Raw genomic sequence first — 26877 nt, 5'->3', positions numbered from 1 at the left:
CTTGCTTGGAAAGTTTCTTTTGAGAAATCAACTGACAGTGTTACGGGAACTCCTTTGTAGGTCACTCTCTTCTTTTCTCTTGCTTTTAAGACTCTCTCTTTATCTTTTGCCTTTGGCATTTTAATTATGATGTGTTTGGTGTGGCCCTCTATGGGTCCATCTTGTTTGGGATTCTGTGCTTCCTGGACTTGCATATCTATTTCCTTCACCAAATTAAGGAAGTTTCCTTTCATTTTTCTTTCAAATACTTTTTCAATTTCTTGCTCTTCCTCTTCTCTTTCTGATATTCCTGTGACTCAGATGTTGGCATGTTTGGAGATGTCCCAGAGTCATCTCAATCTCTCCTCATTTTTTTTTTGAATTCTTGTTTCTTCCCATTCTGATTAAATACTTATTTCTCCCTTATGTTCCAAATCATTGATTTGAACCCCTGCTTCCTTCCCTTCACTGTTGTTTTCTTGTGGATTTTTCTCTATTTCACTTAGTGTAGCCTTCATTTCTTCCCTTAGGCATCTGCCATACTCAGTGAGATCTCTGAGCATCCTTACCACCAGTGTTTTGAACTCTGCATCTGATAAGTTGGTTATCTCCATTTCATTTCATTCTTTTTCTGGGATTTTGATCTGTTCTTTCATTTGGACCGTATTTCTTTGTCTCCTTAATTTGGCAGCCTCCCTGTGTTTGTTTCTGTGTATTAGGTAGAGCTGCTCTGACTCCCTGTCTCAGTGCACCTGTTACATTGTAAGAGGCAGAGCTTTAGGTGCTCACCAGGGGGCAGCAAGCTGCTTCACCACATTGTGGCACTGTATGTGGGGAAAGGGTCAAAAAGAGAACAATACCACTTGCCCAGCTCTTGCCCTGTTTCCAGTCACTTCCCCCACTTCCTATAAGCAACTGGTGTCCTTCTAGCTGCTGCCCTGGTGCTAAATCCGAGACTGGGTGGGTTTGCATAGGTTCTAGGACTGTGTGAGTCCTCTAAACTGACTCTCCTGAGAGAACAGCAGTTTCTTCCACTCCCCACTGATTTTTACAGCCAGAAGTTATGAGGCTTTATTTTCCTGGCCCTGAAACCTGGGCTGTGCTGCCAGGCCTGGGGCTGGGATTGCTTGCTCCCCAGCTTTCCCCCCGGTTTTTAACTGCCACACATAAATGTGGGACTGCCTGTTCTGCTGGCCTTTGCTGCCACCTTTCCACTGCCACGCTACATCCTCTCCGCACTGACTCCTTGTCTCTGCCCCTCCTACCCATCTGGATGAATATTTCTTCTTTAAATCCTTGGTTGTTGGACTTCAATACAGTATGATTTTCTGGAAGTTCTGGTTGTTTTTAGTTTTGAGGTTAGTTTTGATCCTTCTTAAGGTTGTATGAGGAGGCGAAGCATGTGTACCTACACCTCTGTCTTGGCCAGAAGTTTGAGATGAATTTTTAAGCTATAACACAGACTTAAAAAAAAATGGGCTAAGGTAGACTGCTCCAGGCATCTCTAGACATTTTGTACAATTTTTAAATGTTGCCTCTTCCCTGCATCCTTTAGGTAAGTTATTTACAAAAACGTACCCTTCCTCTGGGCTGGCAACTTGGCGCCAGGGCTCATGAGTGGTGAGCAGAGTGAGTGTTAAACTTTGGCTCCCACTTACACACCTCTGGCCACGTGCCCTTGTGCGCTGCACAGCTGTTCACAATGACCTGCTCTCAGTGAGCACCAGCTTATAGCTTCTGCCATCAGAGCTCCTTGGTTGTAAGTTCTGAAATTGTGTGTTCAATTATAATTACACAATAGATTTGGGGTGGGGTGGATCACCCACTAAAGGAGAAGTTATACACTAATAATTTCAAGCTAAATGGTGTAAGAATTGTAGTCTCAAAAATCGAAGGCAATTAGAGATAATGAAGTGCAGAAATGCTACTGTTGAGACTATATGGGAAACTAAACATGTTACATTCTCTACACCTATACAGCTTTTCAAAAGGCAAATATATCTATACACTTTTATCTATAATAACAGAATTTTTTTTTCATATACTAATGTGCTTCATTATCCCTTGGTACTTTACAGTCATTACTTTAGAAATATCAGAAATTACTCAAGCACTTTTCTGTAGAATCTATTCTCTGTCATTCAATTACTAATTATCAAACATTACATATTTTTAAACCTGTCATTTTCACAGCGTGAATCCTTATGAATCTTTCTCTGTAATATAATCTTTTAGGCACTATTCCAGGCACTCGCCGCCCACTCTTTCCACCTAGACCTACGCCCCCTCGAAGAAAGCCTTTACCACCAAATAATGTCACTGGAAAGCCAGGAAGTGCAGGTATGTCAGTCATATACATTTTTCCTTCTCCCTCCATGATTTCAGTTTTACTAACCAACCACAAGCCCTTCTTGGTATACTAGCTCAGGCAATGGACAAGCCCTTGGTGTGTGTGATACATGCCTGTGTTGGCCCTGTAGGCTGGACATTGTAAATAGCTTTGGGGACTCATATCCTGATTCTGGATGGGTGGGTTGAAAGAAACCATCCTTGAGCATCCAAGCCAGTGTGTCTTCTTAGAACCAAGACAGAAGCCAACTCAGGCCCTTTCTAGATGCGGATTATTTTGGGCAAGATGTTATATTGGGTTGGTCCAAAAGTCCATTCTGTTTTGAAAATGAAAAATAAAAGACACATTTTTCATTTTGACCAATAACTTTATTGATTGGGATGTTTTGAGTATGTCAGCTATCTCCTGCTATTGGCTTCTAGTGGGCAGAGACCAGGGGTGCTGCTAAACATCTTCCAGTGTATAAGAGAGCACCACAGCAAAGAATTATTTGGCCAGAATGTCTGTAGTACCAAGAAACTTCTCAAACTACTTTTGAGACATTCGATCAGTCACAGCACCTTATCCATACACTGTACAAATCCTTTTTTGTGTTTCAGTTGTGTTTTTACCTTTCTTGAAATAATAAAGCATAATACACTGAAAAGTTGCATATCTTCTTCCATCTTCAATATTAAAATGGCTGCACAAAAATTCACCGATTTTGATGTTTCTTTTAATGCATGCTGATATGACAGCTGTCACAATACAATTTAAAAAAATTGTTTCAAGTGAAGTTAAAGACAACTAAGCACTACTAGAGCCATTGTGTGGAAAAAAACTAAGTGAACTTTTTGGCCAACCCAATACATTTCCAACCCACCAGGTATAGTAGAAAATGGGATGCTCTGTCATCAGTCGATTTTCTGAAATAAAATCCTATACATCTCGTTGAAAGTTCACCTGTCCACCAGCCTTTATGCTGGCCCCAGCATTATCAGAGTAGGGGAAAGACTGGGGACTAAAATATTAGTAGCTCTATGCTATTCAACAAGACAGGAATATATTTTAGAAGTCAACCTGCCGCTCACCTCTATGCCTTGGCATGTATTAGCGCCTTCTCATAGAATGACCCCTCCCAGTCACCTGGGATAATCATATTTTACTCATTTCTTAAAATAGCCTTTTGTAACTCCTCAAAGTAGTCTTAGTATTGCTTCTTTGTTCAAGTTGTCCTTGATAAATACCTCTGTTAGAACAAAGAGCAAGTTTTTTTATATGTGCACACTTTTCTTCCCCTACTAGTCTAGGAGTTCCATGGGGACAGAATCCCTGGTACATCTTCTCTAAATTCCCAGAACCAAATCTGGTACTTTGCACCTAGACAATATTTTATAAGTTATCATTGTCTGGATAAATGAAAGAAGTTAAGAATCAATGAAAAGTGACCTGGCTCCAAGCAAAGCTTCACTGCATTTCTCTTTAGGGCCCTTCTACTGGATTTGCCAGCAAATCACAGCATGTTCCCCATCATTCCTCCCTCTTTCCACCATCTCTACTTACTAAATATTCTGTAGGTAGAATCAGAACAAAAATGTTAAAGATGACAATGAATGATGAAAGTGTTAAGGGTTTGTGTAAAAGGGAATGGATGTTAACTCTTTTCATGGGATAAGAGGGTATTGTGATGTAGAAGCTTTTCTGATGTGTCACATGCACAGAGAACTCCAGGTCACTTTTGCCATCAGCTGAAGGAGGACTCAGTTTCTTGTGCATGTTTCCAGTGCCTGCCCAAGTCAAGGCCCAGGGACATGGCTCCAGTAAGAGCACCTGGTCTTCCTCGTTGATTGTAACCTGGGTCAAACTGGATGACCACAGACTGAAAGTGATGCCTGAGTGTCCCCCATAGAAAACTTGGGAGCTGATGGCCTTGACTCCTGCCATATGAAACCCTTGTTCTCCCTCATCAGTAAGCATGGCTCTGGTACAACCTGCCCCACCTGAGGAAGCACAAGCACATTCCACTTCCGAGGTTAACTCTGGTTCCCCACCCCACCCTTTTCTTGCTAGCCACCTCTCTCTCAAAGGAAATGGGCACATGGAGGAGCCAAACACAAGAAGAGCAGTTGTACAATTTTGGTCTGATTATGAAAATGCATCCTGAATTCAGGAATCAACAAAATGTTCTGGGTGCTCTCTGAGCCCCTGTCCTCTCTCCTACGCGCCTGTGAGCACAGTCTGAGCCTGCCATGTGGCATCCTGCCCTTACCTGCACAACTGCCTTAGTCTCCTCACTTCTCTCCCTGCCGCTGGCCTTGCATCCTAACCATTCATTCTCTTCTCATCTGGTCTGGTTGCTTACCTGTATAAAATCTTTCAGAGGCTCCTTGCTGCCTAAAAATAACATCCAAATCCGTGGTGTGCACACTTCTTCCTGATCCGCACTTCCCTGCCCTCCACTCTCAGCTTGCGTGGCACCCAGAAGCACTGTTGGCTCTCACACCTTCAAATGAAAACTACCAAACGGTTACATGCTTCCCTGCCTTGGTTCTTCTTGAAGATTAGAGCTGATTAGAATACAGCTCTCACACCCAGCTTCTGATCACTTCTCTTTACTGTCACATCTCCTGTGAAGGCAGTTTTAGCTCCTTTACCCCCCCGCCCCAAAAATCCTTCATCTTTCCCAGTAAAACCCTTCACCTTTTCCCAGAAAGTAGAAATTCCCTTTCCCAGGGAATTACTATTCCCTCCCCTTGGCCTCTCTGTGACCTTAGCCAGTTCTTTCATAATATCTATAATGGTTCAGTCTATATGGCTCGCACATCTCTCTCCATCAAGGATACCAGGTCTTTTCTCTCCAAGCCTGGCATATAGTGCCAAGCTACATGGTAAGTGCTTAACAAATATTTATTGAATAAATAAATGGGGAACTTGGCAGTGCTCCTGTAAAGCCTGACTGCTCTGGCTCTACATTTCAGGAATCATTTCCTCAGGCCTAGGAACTTCCCCGCCCTCGAAGGCAGCACTCAGGCCTATGGGAGTCCCCTCAGAGAGAACAGAGACAGATAAAAAGCAACCAACGGCTCTGGCCTCAGGAGAGGATCTTGGTTAGTATGTCAGTCTTTTTTTTTTTTTAATTTATTATTTTTTTTCAAATACATTTGTCTCTGCCTCCCCCCCACCACTTTCCCTCGCCCCCTCCCTCCTTCCCTCCCTCAGCTCTTCCCCTTTTGGTTTTGTCCATGAGTCCTTGCTATATGTTCCTTGACTTTCCCCTTCCCTTCCTTTTCCCCAGCCCCCCTCCCTCCTTCCCTCTTGTCACTGGATGCTTAGCAATAAAGTACTAAAAGATTTCAAATTAGGGGGAAAAGAGTCTCAGCTCTGGGTCATCTGTTTTACTCAACTTTATGATTAATACAAGTCTTTTTAATTTTAAAATAATACTTTTTTTTAATGTTTTGTATAGAATATGATCCTTTTCTTCACAGAGAGGAAAGTGCCTAAGTTTTTTAGGAAAGGCTTCCTGAAAAAAAAAAATCTAGATTACCCAATGCTTCTTACTAAATCACATGTCATTACTAATTATACATACTTTATTTTATTAAGTATTAGCTACTTAGTTGTAATCTTTAAAGTATTATTTGTTATACTGCAGAACACCTGTAGCAGGACACAATTAAAGGCATTTTATTGCAGGCAATATGAAAAGTAATAAAAATGAAAATCAAAGGTATGAGCAGTTGATAGGCATATTAAATACATAGAGCCTTTATTACTTTCTATTGTATTGTGAAGCTTTACCTTTTGCAAAAATTGTTTATTATATTCCATTCTCAGGTAATGTAACTGACTTTAGCTCAAGCCCAACAAGAGAAACTGATCATCTTGGGAAGCCCAGATTCATAGGTACGTTCTGGATCCAAATCTCAATTTTGACAAGGCTATCTTTGGTGGGTGTATCAGTCAGCCATTACTGTCTAATAAACAACCACAATATCTTAGTGGCATACTATAATAAGGATTTACTTCTCATATGTGTACAAGTCACCTTCCTGATATTAACAAATGGGGGTCAGCTGATTTAGGACATCCTTGGCTGGGTGGTTCCACTTGGCCTCTTGTGGGTTGGGGACAGGTCTGTTCCTCATCTGTTCATTCTGGTGCCTAAGATGAAGGACCAACAGTGACCCAGGAGAAGCCATTCTCATGACTATACAAAGTCGAGAGAAGGGGAATCCAAATACACAAGCACATTTTAAGCTCCTTCTAGTGTTATGCCTGCCAATATTCATTGGCCAAAGAAAGTCACACAGCAAAGCTCAGATCAGGAGTCAGGGAAGTATACGCTTTCATGGATATAGAGAATATTTTTGAGCAGTAATTTAATCTAACACAGTAGGAAAGATACAGAGCTCAGCATTTCCTTTTGTAATATTTTGTTCTGAAGTATAAGACTTGATAAATCTTAACATATGTGTACACCCATGAAGCCACCATCATGATCAAGGTAATGAATGCAGCCACCACCTCCAAAAGTTTATAATCCTTCCGTCTCACTCCTCCCCCAGCCTTTAGTCCCTAGGTAGCTACAGATTTCCTGTGCTGTAAATGAGTATGTATTTGTGGAATTTTATATAAATGTATGAACTTTTTTTTTTGGCCTGGTTTCTTTTACTGAATGTTATTATTTGGAGAGTCATCCATGTTGCTGCAAGTAATGGTAATAATAGTCCATCCCTTTTTATTGCTGACTAGTATTCTATGGTATAGCTATATAACAATCTATTTATTAAACCTGTTTGTGACATTTGGGTTGTCTCTAATTTTTTTATTGAACATATTAACCATTGAAGCTGCTATGACCCATTCATGCACAAGTCTTTGTGTAAATATATGTTTTCATTCCCTTTGGACAAATGCCTATTAGGGGAATGGCTGGATTACATGCAACTTTATAGTTAACATTTTAAGAATATTCCAGTTTCTCCAGGTCTTTGCTAGCACTTGGTATGGTCAGGCTTTTTCACTTCAGCCATTTTAATAGGTGTGTAGTAGTATCTGATTGTGATTATACTTTGCAAATTCCTAATGACTAAGGATGCCAAACATCTTTTCATGTCCTTATCTGCCATGTGCATATCTTTTCTGGGGAGTTCAAAATTTTTGTCCATTTTTTTCTTATAAAATTGCTTATTTTATTATTGTTGAGTTTTGAAAGTTTTTGTATTTTCTGGGTAGAAGATCTTTTTCAGATACATGACTTTGCAATATTTTCTCCCATTGTTTGGCTTTTTTAAAAATTTTAATAAATTTTTGCTTATCAATTTGGTTTTTTATAGATTGTATTTTTGGTGTTGTATTTGAGAAATCATGAGCTAATCAGAGATCATAAAGAACTTCTCTGCTTCCATAAGTCTTTGAATTTTACATTTAGCTCTATGATCTGTATTGAATCAAATTTTGTATGTGGCACAAGGAATGGATGTAAGCTAATTTCCTTGCTATGGATATCTAATTTTTCCAGCATCATTTGTTGATTAAAAAAAAGAAGCTATTCTTTCTCCACTGAATTTATTGTACCTTTGTCAAAAATCAAGAGAGTGTGTGTGTGTGTGTGTGTGTGTGTGTGTGTGCGTGTACATGTTTCGAGGTTCTCTATCCCACTGACCTCCTTACCCTTACATCAATACCACAGTGTCTGGATTACTATGGGTTTATCATAAGTGCTGTAATCAGGTTGTATTAGTTCTCTAATGTCGGTCTTATTTTTCAAAGTTGTTTTGGTGATTCTGGGTCCTCTAGATTTCTCTCTGAATTTTAGAAACAGGTTGTTGATATATAAAAAAATAGCCTGCTTAGATTTTTATTAGAATTGGGAAAAATTGACAGCTGTACAATATTAAGGCTCCATGCCTACAAACATGGTATATTTTACCATTTATTTAGGTCTTCTTCAATTTCTCTCACAAATATTTTACAGTTTTCAGTGTATAAAAAATCATAAAAAGTATATTTTAATTTCCAATATGTAGAAAAACAATAGATTTTTGTACAGTGATCTTGTATCTTGCAGTCTTGCAAAAACACACTTAGTAGAGTTTTTCTAAATCCATTGGATTTTTATACACAAAATCATAGTATCTAAGAGTAAAGTTTTCCTTCTTCCTTTCCAACTTGGGTGGCTGCTCTCTTGCCTTATTGTACTGAGAAGAGCCTCAGTAAAATGCTGGATAGAAATGGTGAGAATGGATGTCTTTTTCTTGTTCCTGATCTTGTGAGAAAAGCATTTGGTCTTTCACCATTAGATATTACGTTAACTGTAGGTTTTTTTGTAGAAGCCCTTTACTGGGTCAAGAACAGTCCTTTCTCTTTCTACTTTGGTGACCAATTTGATTTGCATCTTTTTTATACTTTTCACATCTTAACTTTTGACCATGTGGATCATAGTGATAATAACTGCTTTATTGTTTTTGTCTAATGATTCTAACAGCTATGCAAGTTCTAGGGTGGTTTCAAATGATTTCTTTTTCTCCTCATTATGAGTAAAAGTTTCCTGTTAATTTCATCTTGTTTGGTTCTGGATATGTTTTTTATTCCTAAAGTATTTTTGAATTTTGTTCTGAGTGCAGTTAAATTACTTGAAACCACTTGATTTTTTTGAGTTTGGCTTTTAATATTTATGAGGTAGGGCCAGAACTGTGTTTGGTGTAGGGCTTGTTATTGCCCGCAACTGAGGCAAGACCCTTCTTAGTACTCATTCCAATGCCCCCTGAGTTATGAGGTGTAAACCACGCTCAGGGGGAACAGATTACTTTTGGATATTAGTATACACTAAACGATTTAGAAAAGTAAATCAACACCATTCTTATCATGTATCCTAGAGACAGGATTTTCACATGTCTGAACCATGCATGTCACTGCTTTCATCCATCTGCTTATGAGACCTAATGTCCTCAAACAATTATATTTATGAGCTCACCTTCTCCATTTTTACTCAAAAAAAAGTGCTAAATGTCAGAGCCTTCTCTCTCTCTTAGGTCCTCATGTGCGATACATCCAAAAGCCTGACAACAGGCCCTGCTCCATCACCGACTCCATCAAACGGTTCCCCAAAGAGGAGGCCGCAGAGGGGAACGCCACCAGCCCACCGCAGAACCCTCCTTCCAACCTCACCGTGGTCACTGTGGAAGGCTGCCCTTCTTTTGTCATCTTGGACTGGGATAAGCCACCAAATGACACTGTTACTGGTAAGATCATGGCCTAAGGACTGTTAGTACTATGGTAGAAACTTTAATAATGCGCTACTTTGGGACTGTGGAACACTGAGTCAAACAATAACCTGTGAGTCATAGCTCAGGAGTAGTGAGTGCTAGCAGAGTTCTGCTGTCCCAGTGGTACATTACTACCAAAGTATGGTGGGAAAATGTCATCTTTGTCATGGTTACGAGCTCCCTGTTAACTTAGCAGATCTAAGTTGCATCCTTTTTTTTAAATTTTAATTAATTTATTTTTCAAAATACATTTGTCTCTGCCTTCCCCCCACCACTTTTCCCTGCCCCCTCTCCCTCCCTCAATCTTTCCCCCCTTTGGTTTTGTCCAAGAGTCCTTGCTATATCTCCTCGTAGAACTCTCTTTTCATAATGTGAAGATATATCTAGTTGTTTCATTACCAAGAAAATTACAGATAATATAGGAAAAGTTGCCACTGCTGTGATATTTAAATCAGTTTTCCTTTTACCATCCCAATTTCTGGATCTACATAGAACTTTTAAGCAGGCTAAATGTTATTTCAATCATTTTAGGGTGCATGTTTTTAAAATTCTCTTCCTGGTCAGTTTTCTGCTCCTCTTCAGAAATTTTGATTCTGCTATCTATCCACCCACTTCCTCTAAAAATTGCTGTGAAAATTAAAAACCCTGAGCCATTTTTTGAACTTGTTATATGGGAATTTAATTCTCCATAGTGAACAGGATAGTTAAACTAGTGAGGAGGGGAGAAAACTAATTACCTAAATCAGCTGGAGAATGTAGCCTGAGTGTATAAGGTCCCTGCTGACCTGGTCCCTTGCCTTGTGCCTGGGGCGGGTAGACAGGCAATAGAGGAGCCCCTAAGAAGCTGTCAGGAGGAGCAGAGAGCCATACACTAGAGGGATGGGGAGTGTGACATTCAGACATACCAAAAAAGTTTTCTACAAATAAAGGAGAAAACAGCTGTTGTTTCTCCTCAGACAAAACCATCTGGGCAACTTCCAGTATAAGCAGCATACCTTTACTTAGCTGGCTTTTAAAAAAAACTGTATGTTGTGAATTTTCTCTCTCATGCAAAGCTTACCTTTGTTTTGAGAACAAACCAGCCACTGGCCATGGTTCCTAGGGACTGCCTAGTCCTGCCTCTTTACTTGGGACTATGCTGGTGGGACCTAAGTCAATATCCAAAAATATCTACTATCTCAAACTCTAAATCAACATCTAAAAATCGATCAATTTCTAAGTATTGATTATGTACATGTAGTAAAAAGTTCAAAACTTTCAATCCATATGCTTTGCTAATAAGGAGTTCCTGTAATAGTCTGAGGCTTAGTTCTCACAAAACAAAATGATCTATAAGATTTCATTTGCCTTGAAGATGTTGGACTTGGTTAATCTAATAGATCTAATAATTTAATACAGGAATTGTTAACCAGTGTGCCACAGAATTTTTAAAACATACAACACCTGACTATTTAGTTAGGGGCACTGACGGCTTTTCCCTCCTATTGTCAAATCAACAACAGCCAACACAGCAATAGCCATCCAGGGTGAAAGCCCTGTCTTGAGCCATAAACATATAGGTCACATGATAGAGTTACATCTTCTTGGTCACATTGCATAATCAAGGTAGATAATTACTATTTTTTTGGTAAATCAATCAAAATTGTACCAATTCTGTTTGTCAGATTGGCAAAAAATGTATTTTTTTAGTGTGCTGCAGAAAATTATATGTGCCATGAGATGCAAAAGGCTGAAAATTGCTGATCTGATACATCCAATGCATATTCACTTGTGTATGTCAATTATATCTGATTTAATTTTTTAAAGCAGAAGGATTTTCCTTTCTGGTTTATTATGTAACATTTAAAAAAATATTTTATAATCTCAAAGTATTCTAATCAATTACTTTTGGAATGTTATTATCAAATGTTTAATGGGCTGCTTGAGACCTTTCACAAAATAATGCATTTATAGTAACCACTTTCTTGGATAAGGACCATATCTCTTTAGCTGTAGTATTTTCTACATAGGAATTATTCCATATTTAACCATTACTCATCTAGTTTGTATTTAAATGTTGGATGATATACCCTAATGGTCTGTCCTATTTTTTCCATTTCTATTTATTTTTAAATTGTTTGTTAAATACCACTTAATCCCCAATGAAATCTTTTACAAACCAGCAGCTCAGATAAAACAGAAATTCTCATATCACTGAAAATGATATGAAAGGAAAGGATTGAAAAAGATAATAAAAAGAGAGGGAAGCATATTCTTTATTCCATGAGTTGGCTTCTGTCAATAGTCTTTCTTTTAATTGACAGGCACATGCTCACCTCTAGTAAATACATTCAAATTTAGTTGCTTCTACATGTCCCTTCTGATGTAGAAATAGGTGACCTAAGAAATTGGTTATAGCCTGCTTGGGTCCTCGGGCAACTTAGAGTTAATTGGTTATAGGGTGTTGCTTTGTCACATGCCAAGACTTGTGCTGACATAGAGTTAAATCCCAGACAGGTTGTGTCCTAAACATAGAATTCGGGTATGTATTAGACTCTTTAAACTTTAGTTTCCTTAATTATAACACCCATTGGTACCAATTTATCCTGAAGATAAAATTAAAGAGAATGAATGTGAAGCCTAAGTTAGCAGCTGTTAAATTAATGTTTGTCAGTAGTTGCAGTAGTAGGAAAGGTAAAAATAGTATCACCATTACTATTTTTAAGTTCTATTGACCAGAGTGATGTTCCCTAATTTTATAATAAGTAATTTTTTCTATTAAACAAATTATCTCATAATAGGGCAATAAACCCCTTTAAAAGGAATTCAAAATACTAATTATTCAGTGTTAGTTCTATATAGGTTTCCTTATACCTTTACTGCTCATGAAATTATTAATATGGTCTCATATTTGAAAAGAAGAAATATGGACATAAACTTAAGAAATACAGAAATAAATTTTATACCTTCTGAAATATACTCAGGATGAATTTACAAGTATTCATTCCAAAGTTAATATTCCATTTTTATAATGTTGGTGGATTTATTATAAAGCCATTATGGCTTTAAGGCATAGCCCATCTCTTTCCATCAAGGCATACAGTTTCCATTTTTAAAAAATCAATTTTACTTCCATTTTAATTACTACTGTCCTTTTCTAATAACTACCCCTCCACAGCTGAGGAAAAAATATAAAATGGATACTTTGAATTCAGGACCCTCCCCTTCTCACCCTTTGATAGAATAGAAAAACAACTGAACTGGAAACAAAGAGTTGGGAAACAAGAAAACAAAACCCCAAACAGCTGGGAGCAAAAAAGAGTCTGAGGAAGGAATATTAAATACCAGCCATTGGTCCTTTAAGGGCTACATTGCTGTGTCCAGTGTAAATTGCCTTCCGGTTTAACATTGAATTTTTGGAAGTAAAGTCAAAAGAAATGATTCTGAAAGAGTCATGCTCCTTTTTAAATTTTTAAAATAATTAAAAGTCCTTCCCAAATTAAAACTAGTGATTATAAGCCTCCTGAGATACTTCGTGGCTTCAGTTTTATTTCCAGTGTCCATCTCCTACCTTTGATCTCGGTGCTAATAGCAGAAATCCCCAGGCACCTGGCGACCCCCTCTGCTGCCTCCCACTTTCGCTGATGCCCACCATCTGTGTATTTCTTTGTATTGATGGCGCTGATCTTGAGTGGGGTTTTGTCTGGTTTTTTGTTTGGTTTTTAAAATCCTTTGTATGATCTTGTCACATGTGTTAAACTAAACCTCAGCCAAGAGCAGGGGAAACCAATTAACTAATTTGTAAATTATATTTCATGTTCTGAAACTCTTTCTCTTTGGATTAGTCTTGCAAGTTCATGGTAATATGCCCTTAAGTGAAAGTTATGTGGATTTCTGTTCAGACTTTAAGGACATAATTTCTTTTTACAAATACAATGATAATTATCAAAGGGGCAACATTTAAGTAGTACATACAAAACTTATGTAACTTATGTAAGAAGTAGGTGCAAAAATCCCATAACTCTATAAATCAGAATAACGAACTATAGAAAAGTATTGTTCTTTGCTGGGTTAACTGTCATTTGCTGCTGTGGTTTCGGACGTAAAGAAGTTTTTTGCAGCAGCACGACGTAGTCAGTGGCCTTTTCCCCAGCTGTATTGAGAAGCCCCGTAGCGCAGGAAGCCACCCACAAGGTGCTTTCCAGTGATGGCGGACCGACTTTCCTAATAAGACCATAGGTACCAGTCTCCAAAGTTACCTTCAGAGCGTCACTGGTGTTCACAGTTACCAGGCCTTCCCTGCTCTGCAACAGGAAAGAAAAAATGGTCAATGAGAAACTCCCCAAATGCTTTGGAACCTTTGTCGTCCACTGACCATCCAGATCTGGAAATGGCTAATGTATAAGAGATATATGTAATGTCTAATATATAAGATCAAAACATAGCGTGTAAGATCAGAACTGCAATCTGAGCTGCTTGTTTTTATGAGAGTGACTTTATTATGCTATTAGCCTCAAGAACAATTAAATCAGCCAGAATATAAAGATGAGTATCTGTTGACCTTTTCACTTTTCAGAATATGAAGTTATATCCAGAGAGAATGGGTCATTCAGTGGAAAGAACAAGTCCATCCAAATTACAAATCAAACCTTCTCCACAGTAGAAAATCTAAAACCAGACACAAGGTAAGCCACCAGTGCTGTTACAGGAATGAAATGACATCAGCCCTATGTGCCTTCAGGGAGCATCTAGTTTGTATCTCTTCCTTTGGCTTTCCGCACACAGCACTAGGTGCCTCTAGAGTCATGTTTTGCCACTATGCAAGTCATTGGTGGGGATACAAGAGCTAACAACAAGATGGTCTTGTAAACTAGCAGTATAGCTTTAAAAAATAGGTCATTAGTACCAAATTATGGTACTAAATATTAAATACCAAAATTTAGCGAAGGACCAGAGATACCTGGAGTGTGAGTAATATAAACTAGATCTGAAGTACAGAAGAATTTAGCTGACATGCTGGAAGGGAGAGGGCAAAGAAATAAAAGGCATGTGATATATATAGATGAAAGTCTGTAATAGTTAATGCTGAAAACCGCTAGAGACTAGGCCCAGACATAGCAATCCTTTGGTTTTGGGTCTTTTTATCATAGACAAATGAGAACAGATTTTTGAAGAGATACAAATAATATTAGCATTGTTCTATAATAAACAACTTTTCTTGGTGTCCCTCATTACACATTGATACCAGGCTGTTTATATTACTGTATAGTTTTGTGATAACTTTATAAATCTGAAATAGCCAATATTTTGTCAGTTCATTTTATTATTACATGACATATAAGGGCCTTAGACATTTCTAGAAATGTAGTAAGATTTTGGCTTTTGGCTTTCTTTTGTTTAACATGGCTAAATAATCAAATTTAGTCATGTAAAACAGCAAGTCAAGGAGATTCTTAAATGGATACAGCCAAACACTTCCTTAAGGAAGCCAATATGCTAAATGCAGTCTTGGACTGAATTTCACTCACTGAGGGAAATAAGTTTCTTCCTTCAAACTCCAAAACACTGTTTGATAAACTGTCTATGCTTTCAGTTTAAAAAAAGAAAGGAAAAGAAAAGAAAAGCTTCTTAAGCTATAGTCTACCAACAAACATAGAATTTTTGAAGGGACATAGTTGGGAATGCGCTTGATAAAGCTCTTCAGTGTCAAAAAAATATCAGCAGAGGTGAAGACCAGAAATCCAGAATCAGAGACTTATTTTGTAAATTTTACATCCTGTACCTTTCACTGCCATCAATTGATTGAATTGAATTGGGTACTGATTGTGACACCCAAAAGAGCCTATTTTGGCTGATAACAGTGAGACTCTTCTGACATTTTCAGGGGGAAAGGAAGCATCTAATCATTATAGATGGTCTTCTGTACATAAAACTGTAGTTATATACTACAAAAATAACACTTTTCCATGAGCATTTTTTTCTTTCAAATTCTCTATTTTGAGCTGTAATATGGAAAATTTTGCAACTACAGATTTTCTTAAAAGATTTAAATTAGCCAAAATAAGCATATTTTTTCAGTAATGATAATCTTGGTTTTGTTTTCTCAACAAGATTCACAGGGAGAGAACCTATTTTTACCATAATATTGGGTTGGCCAAAAAGTTCATATTTTTTTTTCTGTAAAATAAAAGACACATTTTTCATTTTTAATCATTTTCAAATCAATAACTTTATTGTTTTGGATATTCTGAGTATGTCGGCTGTCTCCAGTTATTGGCTTCTAGTGGGTAGAGGCCAGGGGTGCAACTAAACATCTTCCAGTGCATAAGACAGCCCCACAGCAAAGAATTATTTGGCCAAAATGTCAATAGTGCCAAAAAACTTCGCAAACCACTTGCGACACATTTGATCAGTCACAGCTCCTTCTCCATACACTGCAAAATTTTTTTGTGTTTCAGTTGTGTTTTTACCTTTCTTGAAATAATAAAGCATAATACACTGAAAATGTTGCGTATCTTCTTCTATCTTCAATATTAAAATGGCTGCACAAAAATTTACCAACTTTGATAAGTCATTTTTTAAATGCACACTGATATGACAGCTGTCACAATACAATCTAACATAATTGTTTCAAATGAAGTTAAAGACAACTAAGCACTACTAGAGCCATCATATGGAAAAAAAACTAAATGGAGTTTTTGGTCAACCCAATATATCTTAAAGAAAAAGTAAGAGAAAATTCATTTAACATGACTTGGATGGTTTTTATCTTCAGTTTCCTGCTTTTTATTCCACATAATAAAAAATGGGCTGTGTGATACACAGGAAGTAAATTGAAAGGCATCCAATTTCTAAATGTTCATTTGTGTTCCTTTTCTGAACCAGGCTGTCAGATTTCAGAGTGCACCTTTTAGCTATTATCATAAGAACACTTATTCCAGTGACAATTTAAACCTGATTTGTTTGTAAAAGATTTGCGTTTCCATTCAGCTAACATTAAGTACCAGCATTGTGATCAGCAGTGTGCCTTGGTGTTGTGGCCACAAACATGAATAAACATGGTGCCTGCTCTTGCGGAGCCGGAGGCTGCCGGATGAGGCAGTTAATGACAGGTTATTCTACACAGACTGCTGAGAGCGCTGGTAGAAGTGTGCCTAAAATGCTGGGGGAGCCCAGAGTGGGTGGCACTTCACAAAGTCCAAGGGGTAGGAAGAAGCTAGCTAGGTGGCTCTCTTAGGGGAAAGAAGTGTCAGAGAAAAGAGCACATAGCACATGTCAGTGCAGAGCCCCGGAGTGACATGGCTGTGTGCAGTGGACAAGATGCTATTTTCACCTGGGTGAGGGGTGAAAAGTGGACCGACGCGGTGGGAGCAGAGAGAGGCGGGAGCTGGGTTGTGGGGAGCCTTCTATGCCAGATCAGGAAAATAGACCAAGAGATGGGAAGACCTTGAAGGATAGTAACTGGGGAGGGACTTGTTCTTTTATTTTAGTTCATTCTCACTTTCATTTAGTTGGAAAAAATCATTGTTAAGTTACTTAAAATGAATGGCATCTGGTGGAATGAATTTACCAAAAAAGGACATTTTTGTTAATGTCATATAAGAATACCATTTTGGCATCTGACCTAATTGGTCACATAGGCACATAAAAGAAAAGTGCCTTTGGGCTGAGTTGCATTTCATTCTGGAATCACAGGACCAATCAGGGATTCACATTCTGATTGGAACTGTTGTGGGACTCATGCTAATTGTTTCTGGACTTTGCCTCAGACTGAAATCAACCAAGTCCCCTTTATCCCACCCTTGCGGTTTGTGTCTTGCCCATGTCTCTAGTCCTTTATCAGTGGGCCTTCAAAGGAGGACCCCTAAAACCTGCTCTCATCTTAGAACAAGCAAAGCCCCAAAGAGGCCCTTTCTGAATTTGTCTTTGGGAAAAAGCAATATTAAATGTAGTTTAGGAATCCCTGAAGTCAGAACCCATGCCAAGTTTTACTACTAGGCATAAATTTGAGGCCATTCAATGTGTCTATATGTGGCTTACTTAATGTTGTTTTTAGAGTTTGGTATGATTGAATCAAATTCATTAGGATAAAAAGACTGTTAATGTTCACGTGTATGGTTTGACCAGGATCTACTGATAGTCCCTAATGGGTCAGGACTTAAAAGTTGTGTATCAGTAATTTGAATAAAGAATGTTTTCCCACTGGGAGTAAATATAATGCATGTGGATGAAGGTGGTCTAATAAAATTTTTTTGCCTGCAATACATGAAACTTTGTGATGTTCAATAGATCCCAATACCCAATGAGCCTGTGAGTGCATCCATGATCTCTTAACAGAGGAATGCTAGAGATCAATTTGTCTAATTTAGTGGGCAAAATGTTTTGAGCTGAAATATCAAAGACTATTTGTTGAAACCCCTATTAGTCAAAATAACTTAGTAAGTTGAGGAAGAATAAAGTGAAATCAAATTATTTCATTTAACTTAAGGTTTCTGAAGCCTAAAAGTACCTAGAGGAACAAAACTAACACCCATAAGTCAACTGGAGAGTATTGTAAAACAGCATAAAAGAACATGCCAGTGTAGGACTTATACCCAGTTCTGCAATTCATCAGGAGAAAAAGCCTCAAGGAGTACTTGAAACTATAACTTGATAGTAAAGAATAGGAAGGAATGGGACAGGCTGGCAAGAAAAGAAGAAAGAGCAACAAATAGTATTCTTTCAAATCAAGTCCATGTGCATGACTTAGTGAAATGTAATAGTCCTCAAAGTCACTACTGATAGCAAGGCTACAGCAAGAATGATAAAATTACAGGTTCCCAAATTTAGGTCCATTGGCTTTTCTGATGCAAACTTTTTTCACACTGTATCATATTGTTAAGTCAAGAAATCATTCCATTGTATTTTTTCTGCCCAACCCTGGTGTAAGATTAATGCTAATAAAAGACACTATAAGATAAAGAAGAAGTACATGCATGGTGCAGCCACCAGGTAACTTTTAATGGTTTACAAAGAATGTCTTTGGCCACATTTCAATGCTTGGGAGAAATTTCATAATAAAATTTCATAAAAAAATATATGGCAAAAAGGAATTCCCTAAATAGGCAAACTTTGATTTATAGCTGTTAAAATCCCCTCTGCCTTGGCTCTGGAATTCCCTATTTGAAAAGCTGGAAGATAATAACTTCTAAAAAAATTACTGTAGCTACAGTCCAATTCTAGGAGGCATATGTAAACCATTTATTTAATAGCATTTTCCATCATTTGTCCTGACTGAAAAAAAAAGACATCTAAAACAGGTGATAATTATTGACTAATCATTACACACAGCCAAGGGTGGAGGAGAGGGCTTGGTGTTAAGACATTTAACCTGGGACAATCAAGGCGGAGAAAATAGATCTCCAGAGCCCAAAAAACAGTCCACAGTACAGGACCAGCCAGCAGCTGTCTCACTGCTGGGAGGGTTCAGCTCCACACATGGCATGAGCTGCTTCTGTCTATAGAGACCAGAACCACACAGCTATTCGGGGGCACCTGGGTGCAGCCCCGGTCTTGTCGATGGCCCATCCAGCCCATGCCCCAATATTTGTTCCCCACATATTCTTTTCACCATGAAACCTCAATGTGTGGCTTTTGTTGAACTAAAAGAAAAATATTAAGAAAAACCTCTACTATGTGGAATCAACCACTTTGTTTGCAAAGACCATATGATTATTTTTAGTTCTGCAAACAGAAGGACTGATAAAGTATATGACTTAAACAATAAGCCTTGCATCACTGCTTAAAAGAATAAGAAGTGTGTAATTGGTCTTGAAGTCTCTCCCCGCTCTAAAATGACATATAACCGGAAGCCATGCACAGAATCAGTGTGAAAACAGGAACTGAAAATAAAACCAACACTTCGGTCAGTCTTACAGCAGGTAGAATTGTACTCTTACAGCAAGTAGAATGGTCCTGATACACTGTTTTTCTTTGAATCTTTGTATGTAGTATGCAATTTGTTTTCAGAGAAATTGTTTTTTAACACACATTTTGATTATCTGTTGATGGGCCAGGATCTTTCTAATAAACTGGTTGGGCAATATGGATGGACACACTGAACCTCTGTACACTAACTAAAAAATACCTTTAGTCTCACCCTTCTCTTCAAATGAGCCCGTGTCCCTCCTCGCTGACTAAAAGACTGAAGAATCCACTGTGTGTGCCAAACTCACATGTGGCCCTGCAATTTCCTATGGAAAATGTACTTTGGTAATTAAGATAAATCAAGTTCACTTAACCTGCTCAACCACTTCCGTCCTCGGCAGCTTGGGAAGATTATGAAGAACAGTTCTTCTCTAAGACTAAAATCTACCAAAGTTTCCTGTAGCTGACAGCAAAGATGGCTTGGGACTATTGTTTATGTTGTTTGATTTAGTAAAATTTTGGCACTAAAAGTAAATGGGAGCAGAGGCAGCAACTTATAAACTGTAAATCTGGCTGCACAAAGCAGGCATGTGGAAGAGCCATTATGTCCTTCTTCATGGTGTTTTTGTGAAATTCAGGTCTTTGCAGATTTTGTTTTAACTTTCAACATCTCTTCTCATGGGCTTTGCAGAAAGGAGTCAAATAAGCTACTGGAGCCTTAGCCATTTTTTTTTAGTTTTATTGTAGGTGTGGGCAGCAAAACAATAGCTCCTTCATTAAAGAAGGAAGAAATATAGGAGATTGTTCAATTTTGCAACTTTTCTTTGGGTAAAAGGATAGCTAAGAGCACAGAACCCCACTAGTCTATAAAGAGACCAAGTCTTCTTTTCACATTACCACATTCTTTTTACTAGTTTTCACTTACAATTTTTTACTACCTAGCAGAGGGGGAGCCAGAAACTCATAGCAACACTATAGATTAAGAAGGCAGCCCTAAATCTTCAATGTGTCCCCCACAGATGCAGGAGACACAGGAAGTGTCCCTAAGTGCATTCCAGGCAGCTAGTTGGTGATCCCCTCGCCTGCTCCTCACTTCTCTGTCCCTGATTAAGACTGATTTTGCCTTCTGAGTCCCCACAGCTCTGTCCTTTTGCTCCTTATCTGTATCCCTAGGTCAGGAGAGTATCTGCATGTAGTAGGAATCCAGAAATTCTTATTATAATCCTGCAGCGTCCTTGGAGAACTGATTGATTGGATATCTCTTTCCCTTATTCTTCTTCTCTTATTCCACTTTTTTCACTTCTCTCTCCCTGAATGAGGCTCAAATATTTCAAGACTATGCTAGGGGTACAATTAGCTAACCAAACAATTCAAACAAACAAAGCTACAGAGTAGCCCTTGTATATAAAAAGCAGGTTGTTTGAGGCTTTTGTTAGAGTGAAAACCAGCTTTTTGTATCATGGAGGTATATCAAAAGTTCATCAGATAATGAAAACTATATTTCAGCTCTGTATTATGGACACAAACGGAGGGAAATGGTTAGAGAGGAACGCAGGGAAGAGAGGCAGGAGATGACGGAGGTGTCAGCCCCGGCCAGACCTGAAGTGCGTTCTCAGGTCAGGTCCTCTGGGTTGGAGCTTCCTGTCTGGCAGCTTTGCCCATGAACTACAAATCCCTCCATCTAAAATCCTAGTGTTTTTTACTTTTCTATAAACTGGTATTTCATGCCTATGCTGACTTTCACAGTTGCTCTCTAACTTTACTCTCTTCTTTACTATCCCAACTCCTCTGGGATAATAATACTTGGAGTTTAATACTAGAGAATACTTACAATCTATATGCCAGACACATTGCTTTTACATGTATTATCTCATTTAATCCTCACCAAAAAAACTTGGATACTTTTACACACTTATGAGGTTATAATTTGTCACAAGTAACATTATTTTCCTCATTGTTATATATGAGGAAATGAGATTCAAAGACATTAAGTAACTTACCTTAAGTCACACAGTGGTACAGCTGCGAACACGAGGCCTTTCTGGCTCCAGATACCGTGACCTTCGCCAGAGCTCCGTGCCGCCCCCTGACAGGGAGACTTGGAAAGATTACTTTGTCTGGACCAACACCCACTGGATGCAATCAGGCATGACATTCTGCCAGGGTGTTACTTACTCAGCTTGTCCTCTGCAGGGCCCAAAGTTTTGACTACAGTTGTCATCTGGAATGCACCCACATTAGATATGTTTTGATGAAATTTAATTTTCATTTTTATCAGAAATACGTGTATATGACTTTAAAACTCAATTGCTACAAAGCAGCTCATTTCTATTCCTAAATTCTGTTTCCCAGAAGCAAGTATTTTCAGTTATTTTCTTTTTCCAGCTTTATTAAGGTACAATTGATAAATAAATGTGTAAGATAAAGAATACAACATGATTTCATACATGTATGCATTATGAAAGGATTCCCCCTCACCATCAAGTTAATTAACACATCCATCACCATATGTAACTGTTTGTGTATGTGTGTGTGCGCACACGCACATGCATATGTGAAGGGGGGGAGGGTGATACAACATTTAAATTCTACTCTCTTAGCACATGTCATTTATACAATAGAGTGTTATCAACTATAGTCACCATGTTTTATACTTTACATCCTTAGGCCTTATTCATTTTCTTATTCATTTTTTAACTGAAAGTTTTGTACCCTTTCATAAGCTCTCTTTCCCCTACTCCCCAGCCCCTGGCAACCAGCTTTCTACTCTGAGTTTGACTTTTTTTTTTTTTTTTTTTAAGATTCCACATGAAAGTGATACTATACAGTATTTGTATTCCTCTGTTTTGACTTATTTCACTTAGCACACTGCCCTCTAGTTTCAATCCATGTTATTGCAAAGGTAGAATTTCCTTAATTTTTAAGGTTGAATAATATTTCATTATATACATACACCACATTTTCTATATCCATTCATCCATCAGTGGACACTTAAGTTGTTTACATATTGTGGTCAGTGTGAATAGTGCTGCTATGAACGTGGCATATGAGTATCTCTTTGAGGTAATGATTTTGTTTCCTTTGGTTATGTACCCAGAGGTGGGATTGCTGAATCCACACTGTTTTCCGGGCTGGCTGTACCAGTTTCATCCCAGGGATAATGTACAAGGATTCACTTTACTCCACATCTTTGCCAGCATTTCTCATCTCTTGTCTTTTTGTTAATAGACAACCTAACAGGTGTCAGGCAATATTTCATTGTGATTTTGATTTGCATTTCCTTGAGTGATGTTGAGCACCTTTTCATGTACCTGTTGGCCATCTGTGTATCTTTAGAAAAATATCTATTTAGGTGATTTGCCCATTTTTAAATTTGGTTATTTGCTTTTTTTCCTACTAAGTTTTATGAGCTGCTTATATATTTTGGATATTAACTCATTATTATATACATGATCTGCAAATACTCTCTCTTATTCTATAGGTTGTCTATTCATTTTTTTGATGGTTTCCTTTGCTCTGCAGAGGTTTTTGTTTGATATAGTCCCACTTGTTTGTTTTTGCTTTTGATGTCTTTGTTTTTGGTGTTGAGTCCAAAAAGTCATTGTCAAGACCAATGTCAAGGAGCCAATGTTTTCTTCTAAGAATTTTATGATTTCAAGTATTATGGTCATATCTTTTTAATCCATTTCCAGGTAATTTTTTATTATAATGTAAGATAGTGGTCCAGTTTCATTCTTTTGCATGTAGCTGTCCAGTTTCTCCCACACCATTTATTGAAGAGACCATTTTTTCTCCTTTGTATACTCTTGAATATGTGTGTGGTTTATTTCTGGGCTTTTTATTCTGTTCCATTGATTTATGTGTCTGTTTTTTGGCAATACCTTACTTTTGTTACTATTGTAATATAGTTTGAAATCAGGGAGCATGATGCTCCCAGTTTCATTCCTCTTAAAATTGCTTTGCTTATTGGGATCTTTAGTATTTCCATACAAATTTTAGAATTGTATATTCTATATTTTCAAAAATGCCGTTCAAATTTTTGATAGACATTGCACTGAATCTATAGATTGCTTTGGGTAGCAGAGAGATTTTAACAATGCTAATCCTTCTAATCCATGAATGTGGAATATATTTCCATTTATTTGTTTTCAATTTCTTTCATCAATGTTTTATAATATGCACCATACAGATCTTTCATCTCCTTGGATAAATTTATTCCTACTTTATTTTTTGTGCTATTGTAAATGGGATTGTTCCTTTAATTTCTCTGATAGCCAATGGTTAGTGTATAAAAACACAACTGATTTTTGTATATTGATTTTGTAGCCTGCAGCTTTAATGAATTTATTAGTTCTGTTTTTTAGTGATATCTTTAGGGTTTCCTATATATAGTATTATGTCATCTGCAAATACAGTTTTACTCCTTTCTAATTTAGATGCATTTTATTTCTTTTTCTTGCCTAATTTCTCTGGCTAGGACTTCCACTACTCTGTTGAATGAAAGTAGTGAGTGTGGACATGCTTGTCTTGTTCCTGATCTAGAGAAAAAGCTTTCAGCACTTCATTGTTGAGTATGATGTTAGCTATGGTCTTTTCATATATGACCTTTATTACGTTGAGGTATGTTGCCTCTATACCAATTTTGTTTAGTGTTTTCCTCATGAAAGTACATTAAATTTTGTCAAATGATTTTCTGTATCTATTGAGACTATGCATAACCATATGATTTTTATCCCTCATTTTGTTAAGTTGGTATATCACATTTGTTAATTTGTGGATGTTGAACCATCTTTGTGAATGCATCCCACATGATCATGTGGTATGATTCTTTTAATGTGTTGTTAAACCTGATTTGCTAATATTTTGTTTGCATTTATGTTCATCAAGGATATTAGCCCTTAATACTCTTTTCTTGTGTGTCCTTCTCTGCCTTTAGTATCAGGGTAATGCTGGGCTTGTAAAACGAGTCCGAGAGTGTCCCCTCCTCTTCAACTTATTGAAGAGTTTGAGAAGGATTAACATTAATTTTTCTTTACATATTTGAATTCACAAGTGAAATTGTCTGGTCCTGGGCTTTTCTTTTTCATGCTATTACTATCATCCAAACTTTCCCCCTTTTCCACCCTGCCCCCAGCCTGTTCCCCAACTGCCATAGTCAAGCCTCACACCATTGTCCATGCCGATGTTCATATATGTTCTTTGACTAATCCCTTCACTTTTTTTTCAATCAGTCCCCACATTCCCCTTCCCCTCTTAGAGCTGCCAGTCTATCCCATGATTCTATGCCTCCAGTTCTATTTTGCTCATTCGTTTATTTTGTTCATTATATCCACTTATAAGTGAGATCATATGGTATTTGTCTTTCTCTGACAGGCTTATTTCACTTAGCATAATAGTCTCCAGTTCCATCCATGCTGTCGCAAACAGTAAAAATGTCTTCTTTTTTATTGCTGTGTAGTAGTACATTGTGTAAAAGTTTTTTTAATCCACTCATCTATTGATGAGCACTTATACTGTTTCCAAATCTTGGCTATTGTAAATAGCACTACTATGAACACTAGACCACCATCTTATGCCATACAACAGAATAAACTCAAAATCGATAAAAGACTTAAATATAAGTCATGATACCATAAAAATCCTAGAGGAAATCAGGCAGTAAAGTTTCAGATAGCTCATGTAGCAATGTTTTTGCTGATATATCTCCTAGGGCAAGGGAAATAAAGGGAAAAAAATGAACAAACGGGACTACGTCAAATTTTTTTAAAAGTCTGTACAGCTAAAGAAACCATCAGCAAAACAAAAAGGGAATTAATTGTATGGGAAAACATATTTGCCAATGATATATCTGACAAGGACTTAATCTCCAAAATATATAAAGAACGTACACAATTTAACAACAGGAAGACAAACAGTCCAATTTAAAAACGGTCAAAGGACCTGAATATACACTTCTCCAAAGAGGATATTTAGATAGCCCACAGACATATGAAAAAATACTCAACATCACTAGCCATCTGAGACACTAATAAAACCACAATGAGATAATACCTCACACCTGCCAAAATGGCTAGCATCAATAAATCAACAAACAACAAGCACTGGTGAGGATGTAAAGTAAAGGGAGCACTTGTTGGTGAGAATGCAGACAGTGCAGCCACAATGGAACAGTGCGGAATTTCCTCAAAAAATACAAATGGGATGGTCTTTTGACTCAGCAATTCTGCTGCTGAGAATATACCCAAAGAATCCTGAAACACCGACTTAAAAGAATTTATATACCCCTATGCTGGGAGATTTTTGATTATTGATTCAATCTCCTTAGTAATAATTGGTGTATTCAGATTATCTATTTATGATTCAATCTTGGTAAGTTGTATGTTTGTGGAAATTTCTTGTTTTTTCTACCTTATTCAATTTGTTGGCATATCGTTTATAGTAGTCATTTATGATCCTTTGTATTTCGGTGCTATCAGGTGTCATGTCTCCACTTCATTCCCGACTTTGAGTCTTTTCTCTTTTTTCTTATGTAGCTAAAGGTTTGTCCATTTTGTTTATCTTAAAAAAAAAAAAAGCCTAGTTTCATTGATTTTTTTCCTACTGTTTTTCTGGTTTCCATTTCATTTATTTCTGCTCTGATCTTTGTTATTTACTTCCCTCTACTAACTTTGGGCTTAGTTTTTTCTTTCTCTAGTTCCTTATGTTGTAAAATGAGGATATTTGACATCTTTTTTTCATAATATAGGCATTTACTTCTATAAACTTTCTTCTTCAAATTGTTTTTGCTGCTTCCCATAACTTTTGGAATGTTGTATTTCCATTTTCATTTATCTGAAGATATTTTTTTCATTACTCTTGATTTCTTCTTTGTCCCGCTGACTGTTCAGTAGCATGTTATTTAATTTCCACATATTTGTGAATTTTCCAGTTTTCTTCTAATTGGTTCCTACTTTCCTACTATAAAGGATGTTTAATATGATTTCAGTTTTCATAAATTTATTAAAACTTGTTTTGTAGCCGAAATGATCTACCCAAAAGAATGTTCTATGTGTGCTTAAGAACAATGTATATTCTTTTGCTCTCAGGTGCAATGTCTGTACATATTTCTTAGGTCCACCTGGTATAACACATAGTTTAATGCTTCTTTATTAATTTACTGTCTTACCTATCCATTGTTATAAGTGAAGTATTGAAATCCCTCGCCCTTATTGTATTGCTGTTTTTCCTGCAGATATGTTAATATTTGCATTATATATTCAAGGTGCTCCTGTGTTGGGTTCATATTTACAAATGTATCTTTTGGTGAAGTGACACATTTGTCATTATACAATTATTTTTCTTCTATTACACTCTTTGGCTTAAAATCCATTATGTCTGATATGAATATACGTATGCCTCCTTTTTCTTCTTTTT

The 26877-nt window shown here is 37.4% G+C and overlaps 1 protein-coding gene across 12 annotated transcripts in view; it reads left to right on the top strand.

The window, feature by feature from the left end:
• The window catches only part of ABI3BP (ABI family member 3 binding protein), a 245748-nt gene that overhangs the window by 208108 nt on the left and 10763 nt on the right, over positions 1-26877 (top strand). For all 12 annotated transcript variants that reach the window (XM_054577379.1, XM_054577381.1, XM_054577377.1 and 9 more), the window contains 5 exons: positions 2215-2319; positions 5287-5415; positions 6146-6214; positions 9346-9555; positions 14135-14243. In XM_054577379.1, coding sequence (XP_054433354.1) covers positions 2215-2319; positions 5287-5415; positions 6146-6214; positions 9346-9555; positions 14135-14243 — 622 coding nt within the window. The remainder of the gene's footprint in view (positions 1-2214; positions 2320-5286; positions 5416-6145; positions 6215-9345; positions 9556-14134; positions 14244-26877) is intronic.

This window comes from Pteronotus mesoamericanus, unplaced genomic scaffold (genome assembly GCF_021234165.1).
Source record: "Pteronotus mesoamericanus isolate MK-2021 breed Mesoamerican mustached bat unplaced genomic scaffold, CSHL_Meso_final contig_42, whole genome shotgun sequence".
Lineage (NCBI taxonomy): Eukaryota > Metazoa > Chordata > Mammalia > Chiroptera > Mormoopidae > Pteronotus > Pteronotus mesoamericanus.
Note: the sequence above shows the minus strand (reverse complement) of the source record. Positions and strands in the feature narration are given on the sequence as shown.